The 19,251-nt window shown below is 39.0% G+C and overlaps 1 protein-coding gene across 1 annotated transcript in view; it reads left to right on the top strand.

Moving 5' to 3' along the window:
* The window catches only part of atp9b (ATPase phospholipid transporting 9B), a 259,834-nt gene that overhangs the window by 215,626 nt on the left and 24,957 nt on the right, over window positions 1-19,251 (top strand). The window contains 5 exon segments of the mRNA XM_052023085.1: window positions 2,695-2,856; window positions 4,381-4,473; window positions 6,236-6,319; window positions 15,928-16,098; window positions 18,456-18,554. Coding sequence (XP_051879045.1) covers window positions 2,695-2,856; window positions 4,381-4,473; window positions 6,236-6,319; window positions 15,928-16,098; window positions 18,456-18,554 — 609 coding nt within the window.

The following is a 19,251-nucleotide window of genomic DNA, read 5'->3' on the forward strand; positions in this document are numbered from 1 at the left end:
TTATGAATGATCAATTTCCCAAGTAATTCCCAGATTTCAGGTTATCAAATAAGCCTGCCACCCATTCAGAACCAGATAAAGTAGTAAATATGTTGGAGTAACAATTTATGTATTCGGGTAATCCAGAGCGCACACTGAACAAGCCTAAAGAACTTCCCTCTTCTTTCCCTTCACTCCCTTCCCATTCTTAGCTGCATAGGCATTCTCCCATCACTCTCCCAGATGCTAAATCTACCTCTCCCATCCTGAACCTTGATTACATTTTTGCTGTGTGTACCATCTCCAGAAATGCTGGTCTCTCTGATTCTGGTTCACACCTCCAACAGCCTGCTTAAGGAGGCATCTTCTTGCAGAGTTTTTAACAGAGGCAAGACTTAAAAGTGCAGTAAAACTACAGACGAATATGTTTCAAAGCGATACAAGAAAAGAGTGTGTAGATGGTGATATCTAAAAAGAGTCTCATGTAAGCAAAAGATGATTAAGATAAGTCTGGAACAGCTCTGCAAAAGGTAAACAAGTAAGAGCATATAAATTAGAGAGTGTCAAGCTGGTAGGGAAGCTGTCCTTGGAAGATGCGATTATTATTGCCAGCGGTGATCAACTATATTGCATGTTTCTTAGTATAACGCTCCTGTCATTATTGAACACTGCATTCTCTCACTCCCATTAATGACGCCATGGAGACTCATAAGGGTACAGTAGTGTAGTCATTAAGAGTTCAAAAATTCTGTCATGGCAAGCTGTGCAATTGAATTCAATAAAGCTGGTATTTGATGAGCTAATACCAGAAAAAAAAACTAATGAACAGTTATTGTAAACACCCAACTGGTTCATTAATGCCTTTCAGTCAAGGACTTGCCACCTCCCTTGTCTGACCTGGACGTGATTCTAATTCTTTAAGAGGGGCTAGCTGTGGACAATAATTACTGTCACCCACACCCAGGGAAAAAAACAGAATATTAAAGGAATGAATATGGTATCAATCATAACTGAGTTGTGTTTTTGATAAACGTTTTGAATGCAAATTGCTTAATCTTGATCAGGACACTATACTTGTGAAATACTTCAGTATGTAATTTGAAAGGGATATTTGAAATGTTTTTTTTACTGTATGATTTGAACTTCAGCACTGAATTGTAAGTTTGTTAGAAATGTGCGTTAGTGAATTCCAGTCAAATTGTACAATTTGTGGAAAAGTAACGCAGTTGAAAGTAATCCTGCTTCATAAATTCCTACGATAAAGGGAATATTGGTTAGTAACATATTGCTGATTGATTTCAGCGAAGGGAGATGATTTACTGCAGTATTTAAAACAATATTACTCACAAATAATATTTTGTTTCCTGTTTTCCTGTAAATCTGGTAGTTTGGGTATATATTGAGTTGAATGGTTTATGTCCTATGTATGCTAACCAGACAATTATGGATTACAACAGGGTGATATGGGTTCTTTAGACAGGTAAAACTTACTTCGATAACAATAGTGAAAGCTGCTAATTCAGACAGCCTGTTAAACCAGAGCTTCAATAATAAGCAGATGTGATTCACCAGATATAGCATACTTTACCCTTTAGTACAATGGGGCATAAAATTAAATGATAGTGTATTAGCAGAGATACAATTTACAGGTCAAGTTGTAATAGCAACCTTTCACAGAACAAATTGGAAATGAATCTTTGAGTATTGAATCATTTGCAGCTGACAACATCCTGTGCAAAAGTTATTCTACCACAAAAAATTATAGTATTGTAATTACAATGATTTTAATGACTAACTTTTAAGTGAGAGAATGAGTGTACAAAAATGATTTTAAGCCTACCCAGTTAGCAAGTTACCTAATGAGAAAAGATCTTAAAAGATCCAAGGACCTTTGTCTTGATTGATGTGGCACAGAAATGCTACTTTAGATCATAGGGAGTGATTAAATTATTAGAAAGAAAAGCTTAAAATTCTAACCTTGTCATATTTAGCTGCAGTTTGCAAAAATACTGCTTTAGAAGGAAAGACATATAAAGTGGACCATTCATAAAGTTAATCGCATTAGTTCAGACATGTTAAGTAGCAAGCGGTTTTAATGCATGCTTTTCAGTTTTAATTATGGTAAATATGTTTAGTTATAATTGGAAATCTGAGACCTGTCCTGGTATTTTGATAGGCTGCTAATCGATCTTGTGCAACATCCTGCTTATGTTTCCGGTTAACATGGGCTATGAATTTACACTGTTGTCATCACACCATGTTGGATTTAACATGTTATCACTGAGATTCTTTCCTTTCCTGGTATAATCTGACAAAAATGTGAGTGCTATAACTAAAATGCCAAATGCAGTAGATATCAACAAAACGATTCTGAAAATGGGTAAATTTATTTTTAGTTGTGTACATTTTTAGCTATCTTCTAATATTAAACAGCAATTGATGCCTTTTGTATTCTCAAGACCTTTCTTTTAGTTATCAGTTTTTAAGCCAAATTAGTTTTGTTCTTTTAATCTAAACTAAATTCAGTACTTGCTCTAAAAGAATTTTGTTTATTCTGTATTATCACATGACATATAATTCTCTTCGCTTGGCTGATGTGCTTTCAGACATTTGACCTCTGGTTAGGTATTAGAAAGTAGATCACCTTTGACTTTTGTGTGCGTGTGTTCAGTGCTTTGGACACAAAATAGTAATTGACCTTTGGTTGTTGTTTAGGTGGCTCTTGTACAGTGGACGCAGAGTGTGGGCCTGACATTAGTGAGTAGGGATCTGTCATCTATGCAGCTGAAGACCCCTGGTGGACAGATACTTCCATTCATCATTCTGCAGGTCTTTCCTTTCACATCAGAAAGCAAAAGAATGGGCATCATTGTCAGAGTGAGTTTCATAAATGGGTGTAGTCGAAAGTAAATGCAATGTTTTATAAAATGCTTCCTGTCCTAAAATGGAAATTTTGAAATCTTTGAGTGAATGCTAATTCCCATAAAACTACCTGGGTATAAAGCTTTTTTTTAGGAGTTTTTGGTCAATGAAACCAACCGTTAGTGGCTTTTCCTGAATCCCATCGTGTGTATGGGGCTGCTCCTGGCTTAAACTAACTAAAAATAAAATATAAGAGACATTCAATAATAAATGCATAAGTAAGATGTATTCTCAGTATTCAAGTAATGGAAACTTATGGCTTTGCATGCACAGTTATTGAAGATTGTAGAGATGATGAAAATTGGAAATGTGAATGAGAAAACTACTCAACTGGTAGAAAACATGGTCATAAAACCAGTAGATGTTTGAGTCACCCACAGTTTATAAAATCAGTATTGATAAACTTTATTTTGCATTTCAGAGTATTGTCAAAATCATCTGAAGTCATGCAGAATTACAATATTTTTAACCCTCAATTATGTATTTAGTTGACGTATTAGCCAAGTGATAGTGTTTGTCAAATCCAATCCTATCATTCTCTCATGTTCCCACACATATGCTTATTAGCAGTAGTTCTTTGAACCTAATATATAGTTATTAGGGGTTCTTCATTTGACTCGAGGGTTTGAGTCACAAAAGAAGCTAGGAATATGATTAGAAAAGATGATTTGTACCTCTTTAATGTGTAGATAGCACAAAAAGGTGCAACTTGATTTTGCTTTGAAGTGTTTGCATCCATTCCCTATCGAAATTCCACCCATGAGGAAGTTGGTCAAAGCACTTCCCGCCACATTTCATTCCAATGCCACTACCGTTTCCACATGTTGCAAGCAAGCACCAGTGTCGAAAATGTGCTGATCAGGTTTTAATGCTTCTCACATGGAGTAAACCATGATAAATTCTTAAAGCACAAATGTTTCACTTTCCCAAATTTAATATTTTTGTGACTTCTGACGCCTTTAATGCGACATGTAGTATCTGTTTAGGGCACCAAATATGAGGAAAATCCAGTCTCAAGGCAAGAAACTCATCATAAGAATGGTGTCTGACAACTGGCACAGAAAAATAGCTTCTCTAAACCCAAAGTATAACTTGTGGCTGGGAACATACAAATGATAAAGGTGCCATTTACCATTGGTAAAGATGCTGTTTAGTCCTGATTCAGAATTAGTCTACTGAAGAAAAATCTTAACTTTTTGACTGTGTAGATTTAAAAACTGAAACTTTTGAATTTGGTCTGGAAGTGATGACGCCAAGGTTATAATTTTTGGAGCGATAGGAAGTTCTGAACTGAGGTCAGGTTCTGACTAATAGGGGATGAGAGATGGTCATTACATCCCAGAATAGAGGGGTTTTAATAGAGGAATTAGGAAGGAAGCACTATGGTCCAATAAATGGCCAAGGACAAGGATGGGAAGAAAAATGAGAATATTCTGGTATTTTTACAAATTTGTCCCTGAATTTCCATTTGAATTTTAGGATGATTCTTCTGGGGAAATTGCATTCTACATGAAAGGAGCTGATGTGGCAATGTCAAGCATTGTACAGTACAATGATTGGCTGGAAGAAGAGGTAAGAACCGTGGGGGGGGGGGGGGGGAGCGGGGTGGGAATTAACATATAAGGGAGGAAATACAAACTGGGTGCAGAGAAAATTTTTATCCCTGAACGGCTGGCCCGAGATGTACCTGATAATGGATCTCTTCCTCATTTAAAATGTCCTGGCAAGCTGGACATGTTTGAAGCATCTTCAGACTGCTAATTGACAAAGAGACTTCTAGTTTTGGGCTGCTGTCAACCAGCACTACCCCTCAGGTTGTTAAAGGGAAAGAGAATATAACTGAGGGATGGCAGCAACCTTGAGTTGGAGTGGTGGGAGTGTGAGATCAGTTGTGCAGTTTAATTTGAAGAGAACTCTTGCTTATTGACCAGCAGCAGTCCCTTTTAAGGAACATTAAAAATGAAAGTACAGATCCTCCTCAGGTTACCAATGCCCAGCTCATGTACAGCCTGTACATAGGAGCGAGCATTTGAGAGACCGGTGGGGTGGATATGTCTTGACACTAGTTAGAGTTTTTGCCATATCAAACCCAAGAAGAATCCATTCTAGTTGACACATTGATGTCCTTATGAATCCTGTCTAGACACGCCATCCGCACCAGCAGCAGTGTCCTTCTTAAAAACATCAATGGCATTTAAAACCTTAAGTGCAGTAAAATCTTTTCAAAGAATATTATTAGCCCAAAGTATGTTCTGACTAAATTTGTTAATATTAGCTTTATTATTAAGAATGGTAAAATGAGATTTAAAGTGCTTCTCCAGCCTATCTATTGCTATGGGACAACCCACCTGTGCAGGCACCTTCTGCCGTGTGGGAACTTGAGTTTCATAAGAGAACGCAGAATTAAGAAAAGGAATTCCTTGTACAGAATATGAACAATTTGTGTCCTCACTCCTCCATAGGCACTCTGAGCACATGTACTCCATTCTTCAAACCAAAGGTACTTTATTAAACACTTTGTTTAAGCCACTGGCATACTTTGGAGATGCATTAAAATGTCATGGCCAGACTCATTTATACACTTGACTGTGATATCCCTTTGTTAGCAAGTAGTGCAGTGTTAAGTCCAGAAAAACTTAGAAAGTAAATTGAGAGAGTAAGTCATTGCAGATCATAGTCATAGAAAGATACAGTGTTGGGCAAACCAAGTCCATGCCAACAATCAAGCACGCATTTTTACATTAATCCTACATTAACTCATTCTATTCTCCCCACAAACCCATCAACCTCCCTCAGATTCTATGCACTGAGGGCAATTAACCTATCAACCTGCACATATTTGGGATGTGGGAGGGAACCAGAAGAAACCCATGGGGTCATGGGGACAACGTGCGAAACCCATGGGGTCATGGGGACAACGTGCAAACCCCACCTGGTGCGAGATGTCAAGATTGAACCCTGGTCGCTGGACTGAGTGCACTGTGTCACAGCTAGTAGGTTTTTCCAATACAAACAAAGAAGACCAACCAGCTCATCAAGCCTGCCCGAAACCATGATGGTTGGACCATCAACTCAATGGCCCCACTTCAAGTTCCTTTCAGTCTAGCAGACCACCCAAATCACACTTGCAACAGGCATTTTTGACTTTCTTTACAAGCAATGGAAATGCATTTAAATGCAAACATGAGGTTTTGTGGCATATGGAATATTGTAGCATTGACTGTCCTTTGAACAAAAGTAGGTATGAGCACAGCATAAAGATGTTTGACACATGAAGGGTCTGGAAAATTTTTCAGTATTCATAAGCAAGGAACTTCTATCTTCACTTTTCCAGTGTGGGAACATGGCAAGAGAAGGACTACGGACACTTGTGGTGGCCAAAAAATCCCTAACAGAAGAGCAGTACCAGGATTTTGAGGTATAATTATAGCCTCAGCTGTAGGAAACATGTTCATATAGATGTTACTCATCAGACTTGAAATAAAGTAATTTGTACATGCCAATTCAAGCGGGAAATTTTCTTTGAAGCCAAGGTTTGTGCAAGATTTCTTCCACGTAGATTTTCAACTTGGTTATTGGTTATGTGATACAGAATATTTAAATAATAAGTCTTATATATGTTTTTAATATTTCTCTCATTTACTGTCACCTCCAACTTTTCCCAAGTAGGATTGATTCACGCAGAGCTTGTAGTTTGAGAAGGGTGGAAAACTTACCTTTGGAATACAGGGTTCTCCGGGCACTGGAAGGAAAGTATACCAGTGAGCCAGAACAGAAGTTCTTTTCCAGAGTGGTTTGGACAGTTTGATAAACGACTATTGAGAATATTAGTAAGCTTTGAGTGGAGAATGCTGTGATCATTCTTGTGACCTTCTGGCCCAGTAAGAGTTGTTCAGCTTTATGAACCATTATTCTTGTAAAGTTAGCAAGACTTTGATATAGGTGAAGAGTTAATGCTAGCACATTGGCTGGTGCTTACAAGAAAACCTGTCACTTGTACTTATTAGCTTACATGAACATACAATTTTTCACAACTTCTTCCCACGTGGAAGTTGAGTTTAGGTCTGAGTTAGCACCTTTGACTTCTGAACGGGTGCAGTAGTCTGGTAAACTAGTCTCTCCTATAGCATGGAAGGTTGGCAAACAGTTGGTGTGATTGGTATCCTCCAGAATAACGCTGTAACCAAGCTCTCTAATCTTCCTGCATAATGTGGGATTTCATGTCTCAAGGAAATACTGAAGTTACCTGCCATGCCTCAGTTTCAAATGAAGAATCATTGAGAGCACAAGGGAGAACAGTATTTTCACATAGGAAGAATAAAGGGATACTTAATGTAAACAAGTCTGTCATTTCCTCACGTGTATGTAGATGCTAAATAGTCCCAAAGCATTTCCACTTCTACTCCAAAACCAAATGCTTTGAGACCACATTGGAATGGTTGCATTTACAATTGAAGATAACTGCCAGTTTAGTCATCTGGGCATTTGTATGTTGGCATACTGTTTGTTTGTTAGGTGTTAATTAGAAGTCTTGACTAGTTCATCTCACTGTATCCTTTGCACCCTTTTGTACTTTTGCAGCTAGGTGTGAAATATCGTGCTTCATAATGAGGTGAAAGATATGTTCTAAGAATGAATAAATTATGTATGTATAATCTACTAAATTACTGCTGTGCAGAAAATCATTATCTAAATTTTAAAACATTAATGAACCAGTGTTTTGAATTCTGATAATCAAGTCTATTATATAGTGATGGAGGCTAGCTCGACCTTAGATTATAAAACTGTGGAAATTGGGTCAATTACATAGTTCTCCGTTTAAAAAAAAACTTTTTTTAGTTACCCATCTAAATGGTAATATTATAATTGTGTAGTGATCAGCTTAGTCATAACTTTGAGGAAATGGAAGGCTTGGTCAAGTAAATAAATTACAAATTTATACTTCCCATGAGAATATCATAGCATCATTGGACTTGGGAGTAATATACTGGTGTGGATTGAGAGTTTAACATTCAGAAATCAAAGGGTTACAATAAAATGGTCCTCCTTGGATCAGCAGGCTGTGGCTTGTGGAGAAACCCAGGGACTGGTGCTTGGGGCCCCAACTTTTTACAATCTATATCATTGATTTGGATGAGGGGACCAAATACGTTTCCAAATTTGCTGATAACACCAAGCTAAGTAGGAATGAGAGTAGTACTGAGGATGCAGAGGCTTCCTGAGGAGCTGGGTGAGTGGGCAGTGTCATTGGAGAATGTGGGAAAATGTGATGATCCACTTTGGTAGAAATAACACTATTTGCCAAATGATGAGAGATTGGGAAGTATTGATCAAAGAGACCTGGGTGTCCTTGTGCACAAATCACTGAAAGATAATGTATCAGTGCAGCAGATAGTTAGGAAGTCAAGTGATGTGTTAGTTTTATTGATAGAGGCTTTGATGAAAGAATGAAGATTTTTTAATGCAGTTATGGAGGATCTTGGTGAGACACTTGGAACTGGAGTACTGTGTACAATGTTGGTCTCCTTGGCTAAAAAAGTACATACTTGCTATAAAGGGAGTGCTTTGAAGATTCACCAACAGGTTCCTGGGATGGTAGATCTGTCCAATGAAGAGAGATTGAATAGTCTAAACCTCTGTTCTCTAGAGTTTAGAAGAATGAGAGGTGATCTCATTGAAATGTACTAAATTCTTAGAGCTTGATTGGGTAGATATGGAGAGGATGTTTTCGCTAGTTGGGGAATCGAGAGGTATGGGTTACATTTTCAAATTAAGAGTTAGGCCATTAGTCTGAAATTAAGAGAAGCTTCTCAACTCAGAGATTCGTGAATCTTTGGAATTCGGAGAGCTTTGGTTGTTCAGTCGTTGAGTTTATTCGAAAGGGGTTGATTGGTTTGTGGATATTACAGGAATTGGGATATTGGATTCAGGAAAGAAAATGATATTTGAGATAGAATACAGTGGCATGCAAAAGTTTGGGCACCCCTGGTCAAAATTTCTGTTACTGTGAATAGCTAAGCGAGTAAAAGATGACCTGATTTCCAAAAGGCATAAAGTTAGAGATGACACATTTCTTTAATATTTTAAGCAAGATTACTTTTTTTATTTCCATCTTTTACAGTTTCAAAATAACAAAAAAGGAAAAGGGCCCGAAGCAAAAGTTTGGGCACCCTGCATGGTCAGTACTTAGTAACACCCCCTTTGGCAAGTATCACAGCTTGTAAATGCTTTCTGTAGCCAGCTAAGAGTCTTTCAATTATTGTTTAGGGGATTTTCGCCCATTCTTCCTTGCAAAAGGCTTCTAGTTCTGTGAGATTCTTGGGCCGTCTTGCATGCACTGCTCTTTTGAGGTCTATCCACAGATTTTCGATGATGTTTAGGTCAGGGGACTGTGAGGGCCATGGCAAATCCTTCAGCTTGTGCCTCTTGAGGTAGTCCATTGTGGATTTTGAGGTGTTTTTAGGATCGTTATCCTGTTGTAGAAGCCATCCTCTTTTCATCTTTAGCTTTTTTGTTTACAGACGGTGTGATGTTTGCTTCCAGAATTTGCTGGTATTTAATTGAATTCATTCTTCCCTCTACCAGTGAAATGTTCCCCATGCCACTGGCTGCAACTCAAGCCCAAAGCATGATCGATCCACCCCCATGCTTAACAGTTGAAGAGGTGTTCTTTTCATGAAATTCTGCACCCTTTTTTCTCCAAACATACCTTTGCTCATTGTGGCCAAAAACTTCTATTTCAATTTCATCAGTCCACAGGACTTGTTTCCAAAATGCATCAGGCTTGTTTAGATGTTCCTTTGCAAACTTCTGACGCTGAATTTTGTGGTGAGGACGCAGGAAAGGTTTTCTTCTGATGACTCTTCCATGAAGGTCATATTTGTGCAGGTGTCACTGCACGGTAGAACAGTGCACCACCACTCCAGAGTCTGCTAAATCTTCCTGAAGGTCTTTTGCAGTCAAATGGGGATTTTGATTTGCCTTTCTAGCGATCCTACGGGCAGTTCTCTCAGGAAGTTTTCATGGTCTTCTAGACCTCAACTTGACCTCCACTGTTCCCGTTAACTGCCATTTCTTAATTACATTACGAACTGAGGAAACGGCTACCTGAAAATGCTTTGCTAGCTTCTTATAGCCTTCTCCTGCTTTGTGGGCATCATTTATTTTAATTTTCAGAGTGCTAGGCAGCTGCTTGGAGGAGCCCATGGCTGCTGATTGTTGGGACACGGTTTGAGGAATCAGGGTATTCATAAAGCTCTGAAATTTGCATCACCTGGCCTTTCCTAACGATGACTGTGAACAAACCATAGCTCTAACAAGCTAATGAAGGTCTGAAACCTTGATAAAAATTGTCTGAGAGCTCAAATCTCTTGGGGTGCCCAAACTTTTGCATGGTGCTCCTTTCCTTTTTTTCACTCTAAAATTGTACAAAACAAAAATAATACATTAATCTTGCTTAAAATGTTGAAAAGAATATTTCATCTTTAACTTTATGACTTTTGGAGATCAGTTCATCTTCTACTCACATAACTATTCACAGTAACAGAAATCTTGACCAGGGGTGCCCAAACTTTTACATGCCACTTGGTTGTTTTGAAAAGGGGAGTAGGCTTAAGAAGTTGAATGGCGTATTCCTGTTATATTCACATAGCTAGGCATCAATGCTCTGTGATCAGAGTAAATATTAAATAACTAATGGCCACTGGGCAAATGGAAAAGTGACCACTGCCTGTTAAGTACCAGCAACTCTCAAGCTAATCAATCAGATGTTATATTTTTAAAAAATCTAGAACTAACTACCATAAAATACCCTCTTTGTAGTCAGTCGTGTTTTGTGTGATGCAGACCTGTTGTTTCCTCAGCCACTAACGAGACTCTAACAAAATATATCTGTGTGGCATGGAGCTGCTTCGTGTCTTGTGGCTTCATGTTACTCGGTCCATTTCAATAGTGTGGTGCCATTTATACTCAGTTAATGGTGCAGCATCAATTGAGCACCAGCTTTTGGACACTGACATTTGATTGGGTATTTGCCCCTTTCCTTCAGGTTATATATCTGTTAGAAGTAAATAATAGGGACTCCATTAATCTACTTGATAGCAGCTTGATAGCAAACTCTGGGCCCTGATTTTGAGCTGTGATTTCTTCAGCTCACTTGGATGGAACCATTTTCAGAGCGTGTACCTAATTCAGTCCTGTAATAATAGCAGAATTCAGTCTATCCTCCAATTCTATCATTAACTCTTCTTCATAAAGCAAGTTCTGAACACACCATAACCAATCAACAGAAAGTGGTAGCTTTCATTGCACCTGGCATCATCTTGCTCATAAGAATCTTTCTTAGTGAGACGTGTAAGCAGTAGACTTAAGAAATGTTTATATATAATTTTAAGGTTGTTAATATACTTGTGGCAATTTGTTCTGTCACTTCTGCAACATTCCAAAATCTTTTTGTTCCTCCAGAATACAATCACATGCATTCATGATTAGTGATTGCTATTTGTTCAATTATCTTGTCCCTAAACTAGGGCAATTTTATCCCCCGATGTCTCCTGACATTTCTATGTCCCTATCTCCCCCTCCTCTTTTAAGATGCTCCTTGAAATCTACATCTTCCACCAAGCTGTTGGTAACAGCCTGAAAATCTCTTCATGATCCACCATCAATTTTTGTTTGATAATGCTTATGAAATGGCTTGGGACACTTGCAATGCTGTATGTGCTCTACAAATGAAAGTTGTTTTACTAAATAAATACCTTAGAAGCAACCAACCTGTGATAAGTCACAGCAGGTGAAGGTATTTAATGCAAAAGGATGCATGTACTTTGGTAAATTTGAAATGAAAGAAACAGTTGGACATCCAGTAAAGTTAGATAGAACTGAAATGAGAACTACAAATACTAGAAATTTTTTGTAGCTTGGGTAGCATCTGTTCACAGTATTTACCTGAGTCACTGAGTATCTCCAGCATTCTCTATTTTTATTTCAGACTTAGAGCAACTGCAGTTTTTTTTTTGCTGTAGGATTTATAAACTTTTCATCATGTATCATATTTGAAATTGGCAATTTTCATTGCTGATTATGTGACGCTGAACTACAAAGCCTGCTGAAATCAGCTTATAGTGATCAGTTATCAAATGTCCACTTTAAGATTTGATTTCAATGATCCCCAGTAGCCAACAATGGTTCAAGCAAAATTACCATAATGCTGCAGTTGTTGGTATATTGCACATGGATTCACATTAGATGCCATATGATTCAGCGTGTTTATTTTATTCCCAATAGAATGGTGATCTATACCATCCTTCTACTCGCAGTAGATTTTCTCCAGACTACTTTGCATCCCAAGTTAGTTAGGTCCTTGCTTTCTATGTAGAAATGCTTTGAATTCACAACAGTGATTTAGATCACAAAATAGTCTGTTAGTCTACTTTCTACTAACTTTAGTACCTTCAGAATTGTTGGAATTGCTCTAAGTTGTCATTTAGACTATATGTGGCAATGCAGCCTTCTGTCCTGTGAAACCATGGTTTACACAGTGGTCAGCTCCATGTTGAGCATTGTCTGGTGTGGCTGACAAACCCCATTCTGGTGCAGCCATCTCCATACCAGTTTACAGCAGTGAGTTGACAAGGTGCAATATTTGCTGGTCTCAGTTTTCTCTAAGTTTTCTTAGATGACTGTTTCTCCTGGCATCTTCCAATGCCCTCCCAAAGAGTCAGCCTCCCAAGGTCCTGACCATTGAAGGCTATCTCCTAATTATCCATGTCAGTGCCTTCCATCTTCACATCTCACTTGCATTTATCCTTGTAGCAGAGCTGTCCAGCAAGCTGTCAACCAGTGGCAAGTTCACTGTACAGAATGTCCTTGGAAACTTATCCATCTAATGAACTTGGCCAATCCACCCCAAACTTAAATTGTAATTTAAATGAATTTATTTAAAACTGTTCAATATACTTGCTATGGAGTATCTGATGATCTTGAGCTTATTAATTTCCATTACATTAATTTATGATTATAAATTTATCTACAGCTTTATTGAAAATGGTATGCCAATGCTGTAATTATCTATTGAAGTTCCTACATTTTTTTGCTTCCATCGAGATGTAGGACGTTGCTGCTTGGGAATGAAATTTTTTTTGTAGACCTATTCCTAGCTTTAGTACAGTTGGTATAGTGTACTATTTTCTGTACTGCGCCCAAAGAATGTTCCTCAGCACTAAATTCCTAAGCTGCGTAATGTACTGTGGTGATTTTTTTTCCTTCAGTTCTTCTTCCTGGTCATTTTTAACCCTGTCCAAATAACAATTGTCCATTGGTGCAAAACTAAAAATGTTTGGTCCTGTTGGCATCTACTCACGAGGAACTAGATGAAATTGCCCGTACTCATCTTGAGTGGTACTTTTTGTTGGGTAGATTTAATCCAAAATCCTGGATATCATCTGGCTCACTTTACACCTAGCTTCCCCAATGACAGCTTCTTAACCAATCTTTCCTTAAACATTTTAACATTGGCAGTTGTGAGGCATTACATTGTGGTTTGAAAAATGATGTCACTTATTACTTGTAAATTAAAAAAATCAAAATAGGATGGAGGAGAAAGGGATCTCGTAGTAACAACTGATAGATGAGTAAAAGTGCTGACATAGATCAATAAGGCTATAACTAAAACACTTGAACTTATTTCGAGAAGAGAAGTTTTCCTAAACTCTTCAATCTTGATTAGGCCATACTTTGTGTAATTTTGATACTTTGTTATATAAAGGATATGGGGACACCAGAGAGAATGTAAAAGAAAGCCACAAAGCTGATACTAGAACTTCAAGGTTTTGTGCTTCAGGAAAGAAGTAGGCTGGGTCTCTCCTCTCCGGAAGAGGGAAAGAAAGAAAAGGGGGAAGAGGAAAAATAGAGACGTTTAGTACAATTTGGTCGCCAAGAAATGAAATGAATACTTGAAAAGAAACTCCTTTACCTAGAGAGCATGAGAATGTGGAACTCGCTGCCACAGTAATTAGTTGAGGCAAAATACATAGATACATTCAAGGATTTATATTTAATATATAAATCTGATTGCTTGGGGCCTGATTTGTAACTGATGGAAGTTCCATTCTGAAAGTCCTGACTCTTAAAACGTGTAACATTGAAAGGACAGGTATCTTGCACTTCATAGGCTGGATATTTTCCCTTTACATGGTAATCTCTTCTTGTTCTCACACAAAAAAACTTAATATCAGTGCAGTGCAATACCAGGAGTGATTTAAAAATGTAAAAAAAAGGCATCAATTTATTATCCTGAGAGGTAGAAATTTCTGCCCTGTTGCTTAGGTAAACATGAAGAGATGGTAATGATTATTTTGAACGTTAACCTTTGAAATTTGGTTCCATTGAGTTCTATCCCATGAGACCACTTTCGCATGCGGAAGATGGTAGGAATTTGTAACACTTGTCTGCAAACAACAATTGATTAGTAAATTGCCATGGTTAAATCGGTGATGGTTAGACTTTTGTTAACCAGAAGTATGAAAGGAAATGGGGGTTGGGGGGGGGGGGGGCGAAAGTAGGTTTGTGGAGTGAGGCATGGTTCAGCGATAATTGTGTAAAATGGTAGAGCAAGTTTGAGGGGAAAGCATGCTCAGGCTATCCAAGACTGCATATGGTGAGTGGAATTGAAATGGTGTTTTGTTTCCCAGAGATTATTAGACGTGCTTTGTTTACACACTGATCAACAGCAGTTTTTCTATTAAGCCAAGTTACCCATGCCAAGTTGAGTTCTTTCAGATTTTCAATATGTGTGTCATGCAGGTAAGTGTCAATGTTGAACTAAGTGAGATTTATAAGATTATGAGGGGCATCAATAGAGTAGATAGTCAGAGTCTTTTTCCTGGGGGTAAAGGAGTCTCAAGCTAGAGGATACATGTTTAAGGTGAGAGGGGAGAATCAAGGAGATCTGAGAGGCAAGCTTTTCCACACAGGGTGGTGGTTATAGAGTTATACAGCATGGAAGCAGGCCCTTTGGCTCAACGTGACCATGCCAACCAAGGTGCCTATCTGACGATGCCATTTGCCTGTGTTTGGCCTATAATCCCACTAAACCTCTCCATGTACCTTGTCCAAATGTCTTTTAAATATTGTAATTGTATCCACCTTTACCACTTTCTCTGGCAGCTCATTCCATATACCCACCATCCTCTCTGTGAGAATCTTGCCTCTCAGATCCCCTTCAAATCTTCCCCCTCTCACTTTCAACCTAGTTTAAGACTTGCCTACCCTGGGGAAAGACTGTGACCATCCACCGTATTGATGCCCCTCATGATTTTATAAATCTCTAAAGTCATTCCTCAGCCTCCTTTGCTGCAGGGAAAATGGTCCCTGCCTATCCAGTCCTGCCTTGTATTGGAACGAGCTGCCAGAGGAAGTGGTAGAGGCAGATACAATTACAGTGTTTAAAAGGCATTTGGATAGGAAAGGATAATGTGGGTAAATGGGATTTAATAAGTCAAGTCGAGTTTATTGTTGTATGCACAAGTACGGTGAGGTCCATGAAAAACTTGCAGCAGCATCACAGGCAGGTAGATTCAGACAATACACAGAATATAAATTATTCATAAGTTGTACAAGACAATGAAGATTGTGCAAAACAAGACATTAGTGCAAAAAAAAACAATCAGCGACAAGTCCATGGTAGTGCAAGAGGTGATCCATAGTGTTCCATTGCTGAGGGAGGGTTAGGGTTGTGCAGGTTGGTTCAAGAACCTGATGGTTGTAGGAAAGTAGCTGTTCCTGAACCTGGTGGTGTAGGACTTCAGGCTTCTGTACCCTCCTGCCCAATGGTAGCTGCAAGAAAAGGGCATGGCCCGGGTGATGGGGTGGGTAGATGGGCATCATGATCAGCAAAGATAATTTGGGCCAAAGGGCCCATTCTGAGCTGAATGACTGAGAATTTCTCCATGTAGGTTCAGCAATGTTGTCTTCTGCAAATTTTTTTTACCCGTGCTTATTTTAAGGCTGCTTCCTTGTACGTGACAGAACCGATACAATCAGGCAAAGCTGAGTGTTCACGATCGTTCGCTAAAGGTGGCAGCAGTTGTGGAGAGTCTTGAGCGTGAAATGGAACTCCTCTGCCTCACTGGAGTGGAGGATCAGCTACAAGCAGATGTGAGGCCTACACTGGAAATGTTGAGAAATGCTGGAATAAAGGTAATTGGTTTATTATTGTCACCTGTTGCCGAGGTACAGTGGAAAAACTTTGTTTTGCATGCCATCCATACAGATCATTTTACAACATCAGTACATCGAGGTAGTACAAGGGGAAAGTATTAACAGAATGCAGAATATGGTATTAAAGTTACAGAGAAAGTACAGTGCAGGCAGACAATAAGGTGCAAGGCCACGAAGAGGTAGATTGTGAGGTCAAGAGTCCATCTTATACAAGAGGTCCGATCAGTAGTCTTATAACAGTGGGATAGAAGCTGTCCTTGAGCCTGGTGGTACATGCTTTCAGGCTTTTGTATCTTCCAGATGGAAGGGGGGCGGGGAGAGAAGAGAGAATGTCTGGGGTGGGAGGGGTCTTTGATTATGTTGGCTGCTTTTCCAAGGCAGCAAGAAGTGTAGACAGAGTCCGTGGAGGGAAGGCTGGTTTTCATGATGTGCTGAGCCGTGTCCACAACTCTATGCAGTTTTTTGCAGTCTTGGGCAGATCAATTGCCGTACCATGCTGTGATGCATCTGAATAGGATACTTTCTGTGGTGCATCAATAAAAATTGGTGAGGGTCAATGGGGACATGCGGAATTTCCTTAGCCTTCTGAGGAAGTAGAGGTGCTGGTGCACTTTCTTGGCCATGTTGTCATTGTGGTTGTATCAGGACAGGCTCTTGGTGATGTTTATACCTAAGAACTTGAAGCTTTCAACCATCTCCACCTCAGCACCGTTGATGTAAACAGGAGCGTGTGCTTCACCCCACTTCCTGGTGTCAATGACCAGCTCTTTTGCTGACATTGAGGGAAAGATTGTGTCAGATTGGACGAGTCTCCAGTACAATTGTCAGATGTCTAGTGTAACAATGTTATATTGCAAAAAATGAAAGGATATGAATAAAGTATAACACTGAGCATTTTACATGTCACATTTCCTTGTTGATCAGTTCTGTTTCACCCTTCCCACCCAATGTGTGACCTTTTAAAACTTCTCGTTCTCACCTTCAATTCCCATGGTGAACTTGTCGCATTTTTAGCTCTCTCATCTCCTGCAGCATTATATACCTGTAAGCTATTGCTGATGCTTGCGATATAGTATAAAATAATTGTGAAGAAAGCTGTGGAAAGGGTGAACTTAATTGGCATAAATGCAACACTAATTTTCCCCATTTGGTAAATTAAATCAGACTTAAATTGTTATAATAAATTCTGAAATAAAAACATTGTATATCTGTGTGTATGTTGTCCTGGACCTTCTTACCAAACAGCTCAGTCTGTGACAGCTGTTTTGCAGTACATAGAACACAGAACAGTACAGCACAGGAACGGGCCCTTCGGCCCATGATGTTGTGCCGAACTAATTAAGCTAATGATGCTTAATTACACTAATCCCTTCTGCCTGCACCTGGTCCATATCCCTTTGCATATTCATGTGCCTACCCAAGAGTGTCTTATACACCTCTATCATATCTGCCTCGAGCACCACCCCTGGCAGCGCATTCCAGGCACCCACCACTCTGTGTTTTTAAAAAAAAGCTTATCCTGTACATCCCCTTTGGATTTTCCCCCACTCACCTTGAAATGCATGCCCTCAATAGTACAAGGTTAGCAGCATTTATTTTTTGCCAAGAGCATTTGGGCATGGGCAATAAATGTAGGTCGTACCAGTGATGCCTACATTAGCAAATGAATGAATACTCTAGAAAAGTACAGATTCAAAGTTAAAGTAGAATGTAAAGATCATTACTATCCATGTAAATAGTATTATCACCTCTTTTTCTATATCTTTCTTCCAATCTGATTGAATGCCCAATTTGAGTGCAAGGTAATTTATTTTCTTTGGGGAGGGGGTAGAGAAAATAGTAAGTCTGTTTTCCATTCTACTGTTTACTAAGAAAGCATTGAATGTTTTGAGATAGAACTGTGTCTCGTCAGCATCTGCATCATCAACTGCTTCCTTGGTGTTGCTGAAGAGCAGCACGTGGATGAGAGATAGGAGGAAACCAGGGATAGCCTCAAGGTTATGGAATGGAAGTAGGATTAGGAGCTGTTGCAGGTAATTCTCTGGTTACAGTCAGATAGGAATGGAACCAGAGAAGGGTAGCTCTACCTAGCTGGATGGCTTGGAGAAAGTTGTAAGAGAAGGATGTTGTCAACCACATTGAAGGCTACGTGTAGATTGAGGATGAGAAATGAATACCATATCTGCAGTCGCAGGTTATCATTTGTGATTTTTAAGTCCACTTTTTTGTGACTGGTCCAATCCAAAATAACACATACACGCGTGAGGAGAACTTCCTTCAATTGTGATCACCACTCATGCAATTTAGTAAGAATTTTGCTTCACATTTTCTTCCAGATATGGATGTTAACTGGAGATAAATTGGAAACAGCTACTTGTATTGCTAAAAGCTCACATCTAGTGTCCAGGAACCAAGATGTCCACATCTTCCGTCCTGTAAGTGTGACCAACTAAGTGAGAGTATCTTAAATGTTCTCGAGACTCTTTAAAGTTTCACAAATGTATATTCTTTTCCATGTGTAGCAGTAAACACCATTTGCAAAATGGGCTGCAGTACTGAAGGAAAAGAACAACAAAACATCTGGTGCATAACAGTGCGTGTGATTATGTTTAGTAGCGCCAAAGATTTTGTTAAAAAAAAAAGTGGCTGAATTTTCTTGAGTTCTAAGTTTTGTTGATACAGTGAAACCTTCCTAAATAAGCTAACAGCCATGTAAATAATTGAACCTTCCACACAAATATGCCCTTATGACTCTGCAACTTTTGCAGAAGGTCTAAGTGAATTGGAGGGGGAAGGGGAAGGATGGCTTTTTGCCTTCTGTACTAAGAGTGTGGGCTTTATTATATTTCAAACACATGAACTGTAATTTTGTTTTTCCCAGTTTCTTTTGTTGCCATTGCCTATTCAGGTTAGTGGAGCTGGCTTCAGGTCAAGCTAGGCTGAGCCAAGTGCGCAGTTTGTATACGTGTGATTCTCTAGGTCTGGCCAATTTTTCTCTGATATTGTAACGCTAAGGAAAACGTCATTCCTTTCCATATGTGACAAATAGAATTTTTAAATGTTCTCTCACATTGAACCACTAATGGGAGTTCTGAATAGCACTGGAAACTGTCCTACAATGTAATTAACCTA

The sequence above is a fragment of the Pristis pectinata genome, chromosome 9 (genome assembly GCF_009764475.1).
Source record: "Pristis pectinata isolate sPriPec2 chromosome 9, sPriPec2.1.pri, whole genome shotgun sequence".
Taxonomy (NCBI): domain Eukaryota; kingdom Metazoa; phylum Chordata; class Chondrichthyes; order Rhinopristiformes; family Pristidae; genus Pristis; species Pristis pectinata.